Here is a 6,172-nt window from a genome sequence, read left to right as displayed (position 1 = left end):
CGATAATGATAAATCAAAACTGAATGTTACTATCCAAATCGCTTTACAGAGGGTAATACGGAGATATCTCGTTGGGATGCTAGGGTAAGCCTGGAAGTCTGCCCACGTAGGGACCAGTCGCGCTGGTCCATCAATCAAATCGGACATCAACTCCGTCTTCTTTAATAGAGATGGCGGGCAAAGGCAGAAAACCTCCCTCCCCGCCGCCGCCCACGCCAACCCAGAATATCATATCACTTCTTCTTATTTGTACTGGCCGAGTATTTCCTGGTTTGCAGTGGCGGTCTGATCGGAAACTACGAAGGTAAAGGTCTCAATCAAGAGAGCTTGACGGTGAAAAATCCAGTGCAGCTTCTACCCTAGCGTGAAAAAGGACGGTGGCCGGTCACCACCGCCTTTACTGCCGCAGTTAAACAGTAATTCTACCGAAAGACGACAATGTGGTCTCTTACATGACAATGCGAATATTTATGATAAGTATCAGACGTTAGATTTCCTCGTTTTTTTTTTAAATAAGCTTGCCAAAAAACTCACAGCTTTATGAATTCTACTATGCCGTGGGGTATTTAAACTGTAAAAGAGACGTTAGCTTGGGATCACTGCTTCTCCTCTTTCATCTTTTTAATACTGCTTCGATCCCCAAGTACTGAGGCCGGAGGATGGAGGAGATGTACGGGCTGCATCATCATCTGGGCTTCAATGGCCACTCTAGCGGCGCCGCTATGATGGATGATCTGCAGAGCTTGATATCGAGAATTCCAGGATTAACTGCGGCGGGAAAAATGCGATTATCCTGTACTGAAAGCGCTACTCCTTCAACGGGGGCTGAAAGCGTCTCCCCATCAAGCTCAATCAAAGCCATGATCGCCACGCACCCGCGCTACCCTCGCCTTATCAAGGCGTTCATAGATTGCCAGAAGGTATTTCTATCTGATCTTGCACTTAATGCATTCAGATTATCTTAACGGTTACTGCAAAGATGATACCTTTCTTTTGTCCATCTTCTCTCAGATCGGCGCGCCACCGGAGATAGCCTCGTTGCTGGATGGTATCAGACGAGAAAACGAAGACTTTGAACGTAGTGCGACGTCCGTTTTCCTTGGAACAGATCCGGAGCTCGACGATTTCATGGTAATCAAATGTCCATCTCTCTCTGTCGTTGTTCTCACGATATAAGTCAAAGGAGTGTGTGAAAATTGATTTCTCCTTCGTCATGTTCAGGAGATGTACTGCGATCTGCTCGTCAAATTCAGGACCGACCTCTCGCGGCCGTTCGATGAGGCAACCGCGTTTCTCAACTCCATGAAGCTGCAGATCAACAGTCTTTGTAATGGGAATTACATCGTCTCCGGTGATTTATTGTAGTTTGTCCTTTATTCCTTCTCTTTTGCTTTCATCGTCTTTAATTGAAGACTTATCTTTCATTGCCGTCTGTCTGCAGAAGAAACTGGGGATTCGTCAGAGGATGAGTTTGGGGGAGACGTGGAAACCCAAAACTGTCTGGCGAAGAACGAGGAAAGAGACTTGAAGAATGAACTACTGCGCAAGTACGGTGGGTACTTGAGCGGTCTGAAGCAGGAGTTCTCGAAGAAGAAAAAGAAGGGGAAGCTACCGAAGGAGGCGAGACAAACCCTCCTAGACTGGTGGACTATTCATTACAAGTGGCCCTACCCAACGGCACGCTCTCCTCCCTCGAACCCTAACCCTAATTTTTTTCTCCAACTGTTTAACATGATGGGTTTTCCTGCAGGAGGGAGACAAGATTGCGCTGGCGGAAACCACGGGGTTGAATCAGAAGCAGATCAATAACTGGTTCATCAACCAGAGGAAGCGCCATTGGAAGCCGTCGGAGAACATGCAATTCGCTGTCATGGACAATATCGCTGCGCCGTTCTACATGGATGACTGAACCCAACCCTTATTGCTAGTATACTCTGATTTTTCGATTTGTAAATTCACGGCGATCATCTCGTATGCTTACTTGGCGTACGGTTCAAGATCCACGGATAGAAGCCAATGGTTTTAGCGGCTTTTGTCACTGCAGTAGTCCAGTGTTTCGTTGACGTCGAATTGGCGAGTGGGACGTCGTAATTTGATGCGTGAAACGGGTTCGACCGCAGAGGAATTGTCCTCTCTGAGCACGTTGTCTGTTGTCACTTTCAAGAATGCACGTCAAAATCTGCAGTGAGTTTCAGTTATAACGAAATATGCACGTCAAATATCTTCAAATTTCAGAAACTAGGAATTTGAGGTTCAATATTTCATAATAACTGTTGACAATTAATGTATTCTTTCTTTAATTTTTCACTAAACATGTTTTTGACTATTTAGATAATTAGAGAGCACGATTTGAAAGAAATTACTCTAATATTTGATTCACCATGGAACCTCGTTGTAACGAAATTTCGGACAATCGATAATGATATTGTATATCACCCAATTATTTTTTAAATAATGTTAATAACGAAATCTGAATATTTATTTTAGAGAACTAAATACGACTGGATAACATTGTGGAATATTTTTCATGGCCAAACCATAAATCCAAGTGAACCGAACCCTGTATCTCTTCATTGTTCTACCGAAGGTTCTTAACAAACGCACACACTGATTTTGGATTTCTGAAAGTACTGTAAAAAGCAACCACGGTGCCACATAATTAATTAAGTCCTAATTTACTGATCAACGCAACAATGTCAGCAATGCTTCTTCAGAGCTACATCAATATAAAATGGACAGCTAGTGAACTGTTTCAACTTAGACCTAGTCTTCACTTTAGATATCAGTAATCTAGTCAATTTAGAGATAGTCTATAATTTAGACAGCTCTAAGCTACGTATACTTGCACACCGATAAACTTCATTTTCTTAGTTTAATCCATTGATCTATTCATAATTGAATTCAACATCTCTTTGTCTGGAGGAAGTATTCTTAACGTTCTCAGGTTTCCCCCTCAACTTTTTGTCTTAATGTTGAGTATTTTTATGCGTTTGATTTTTACTAAGAAGATTTAGGGCTTTCGGGTAATAATACAAATGGCTAAAGTCTTACTAATGCATGTAGTCCTTATTTCTTAACATATCTCAAGAGGTAGAAATGCCAAATATTTAAAGAATTGCATTCAACGGTAAAATATTATCCGAAATAGCCTCAAAATAAATATATAATCGCTTTGAAATTCACAACCATTTTCTCCAAACAGAACTTTTATAATATTAATTTGAAACAGAAAGTCAGAATGTCAAAATCAAATGGAACCTGATAAAATTTACTTGATAAAACACAGAATTATGCAGTTAGTTTTCCATTTCATTCTTAAACGCCCAAAATCCCATGCTACAGAAATGAATTAATTAATTACTACTATAGATATATGTTCCAAAAAAGACATACATTTATTTTGTCATAAATACTTTTCAAACTTTTAGATGAAGTTTCATGAGATTCTTTTGATTGTGTTTCCTAACTTTGATATTTTTCCAAAAAAATTAGATCCGATTTCTGTGTGCCATCAAAGGTGATTAAAATCTAAGGTTTTGAAAAATAAATAATCAAAATTTTGTTATCAGCAGAAGCCAAAGAATAAACCACATTGTCTAGAAGGCAGGTTAATTATGATTATGAGGTCTACTAGACTCATGTGTCCCAACAAGGCATGTCAGGTGGTGTCATTATATAGACAAGGTTATCCAAAGGAGATCCAGGAGGTGGGTCATGTGGTGCCTCAGGACAGTCCAAGGTAAGGACTATTGTCCCTACTCCCAAGCTTCCATGTCGATGAAATAATGTACACTAAAGTAGTATAGTACATTGTATCCCTGTTACATAAGGATATTTTATCTCATATGAAACTTAATATTTATGGATTCCATTTTGCAATGATTTTCTTGATTTGGAGAGGATTTAAGTTCATGGTCAACATCACAACAATAATTATCCATGTTTTCCTCATTCATCCATTAGTTCATGGTCATTTTGGCCGAGACTTTTAAAAGAATTCAAGAGTATTTCATATTTAGTTTCAAATTATTTTTACCGACCCAATTGTTAATGTATAATAAAATCCAACACTTTTTTAGCTCAAGTTTATCTTAATGGTACAAAGGGATAATGTGTCCATATGCCATTTATTATTAAATCAACTTTTATGAAATTTTGCTATGTTAAAAGGAGGATCATATTTTATAAAATTTTAATTACATTGTTTAATTCATATTGATAATAATCTTAGAGGAGTGATTGCCAAAGACATTAAACCGTCAGATGAAATTATCACAATTTTATTATAAATTATCTTACATTGATTTTTTTTCCATCCACCATATCCATATTGATTGAAACGTCACAGCACAACCTTAAGTACAAAAAACATTCATGGAATTCCAAGTAATACATTCCGTAGGTAACACTTATTATTTTACATTTTAAAATTAATATGAAAATAAGTTGTGTCAAAAATATATTGTTTCACACTCTCAAGAACTGTGTGATATTTAACATAAAAAAGGGATAATGCATGATAAATATCAGTAAATATCATAATGAGAAAATTAAAAAAGAAATGGTAAATAATAAGGCAATAGAATTATGAACAGGAAAAGTAAATGTTCAATTATGTTTAATCATCTCTCATAAAATTCAGAACAGATTTCTTCTTCAATCACTCTGAAAATCCTATTAAATATATATTTCAGATGTGAAAGAAAAAAAAATTAATATACATTTCAAAAATACAAATATTTCTCTAATTATTAAAGTAAATGATGTTTTTCATTTTAGAACAGAAAAACATGTTTAATTTAAACTGAGTGAGAGATAAAATACTTATTAAAATTGAAAAGAAATAGTTAATAATAAGGCAATAGAATTCTTATTTTTACCAGTTATCACCATAATGGATTTAATAAGAATATTTTTTGAATGATAAATAAAACATTTATCTTTTTTCAATAAGGAAATTAATTATCTCCTGCCTCCAAAATTCATTTTACTAGTAGAAAATATGTTGCACCCTAATTTAAGAATGTGAATGATATTGTCAAATATAGAGAGGATCATGTCATTATCTCATATGGAATGATCTGAATAAATAAAAGCAGAAGTTATTAAGCCATGATACATTCATGATCTATCAAGTCCTTTGTTAGCAGTAACGAGATGCACCAGAACACCAGTGCGCAAATTTTCACATCTTTGACACCCTATAAAGCATATGGTAGTTAAAAAGCATTATCATTCTGATAATAATAGGGTATGATTAGGATCATGGTTTTTAAAAATATAATAAACTACTCCACACAAAATGGATGTTCAAAGTTATGGTCATAACAGTGCAGCTTCCACCCATATTTGCAATTAATAAACACTTGCTGTGACATAAATTGGTCCACATTTCATCCTTATTTAATCACCAACTATTGGAATAAACTAAATATAAGCATTATTTATTCATGTAAAATGATTAAGAGTACTAACTTAAAATACACATCGTTTCCAGATTTATTTTTATAAAGAGTTTTTCTTCACTTAATTCCCTCAAAGTCAATGGTTAATCCTCAAAATTTCCTAATTTTTTTGTAGATACAATGGATTATACAAACTATAGTAGTATGAAGTCTAATGAGAGAAAAGGAGAAGTCCAAATATTGACAAAAAATAGGAGGCCAATTACCAATTACAATGGATCAAATGATGCCATAGTATGAGGATTTGAGACATAGATATAGACCTCTTCTTCGGATATTAGATATAATGTGTAAATATTTGAGGAGAATATTGATTGACAACCCATTCCAGGCCCATGATATTAAAGAAAATATAAATTGTTGAAGGCCTTAGTTTCTTCCTTTCTCTTGTAAATGTTGTTTTTTGATTATCACCTTAGCATTGGCTATTTGAGAGAAACATTTATATTTTTATGGCCCATTCCTGTCCACGTTCATGAAAATTATTAAGTCGAAGAGGGTATGAGTTTCGCTATAAGCAGGGGAACTTTTTTAGAAATATATATATGTCACTGAAGCCAATCACAAATTCCACATCTCAATTAATATTCATTAATAGAATATATTTAATATTATGCACGTGTGATGCTTATAATTAAAGTCCATGAATACGTGAAAGGACCTAGTGACGTTTTATGAGATTATAATATAAGATAACTAGTCTTTAA

At 35.4% G+C, this 6,172-nt stretch overlaps 1 protein-coding gene across 1 annotated transcript; it reads left to right on the top strand.

Moving 5' to 3' along the window:
- Nucleotides 1–215: 215 nt before the first annotated feature.
- Nucleotides 216–2,039, top strand: KNAT6 (homeobox protein knotted-1-like 6). The gene is made up of 5 exons (XM_078573061.1): nucleotides 216–920; nucleotides 1,012–1,131; nucleotides 1,222–1,351; nucleotides 1,442–1,677; nucleotides 1,751–2,039. The coding sequence occupies exons 1-5, from the start codon at nucleotides 660–662 to the stop codon at nucleotides 1,907–1,909; spliced, it is 906 nt and encodes a 301-aa protein (XP_078429187.1). The 5' UTR covers nucleotides 216–659; the 3' UTR covers nucleotides 1,910–2,039.
- Nucleotides 2,040–6,172: the final 4,133 nt, after the last annotated feature.

Source organism: Wolffia australiana, chromosome 3 (assembly GCF_029677425.1).
Source record: "Wolffia australiana isolate 7733 chromosome 3, ASM2967742v1".
NCBI lineage: Eukaryota > Viridiplantae > Streptophyta > Magnoliopsida > Alismatales > Araceae > Wolffia > Wolffia australiana.
This window is presented reverse-complemented; position numbering and strand designations above follow the sequence as displayed.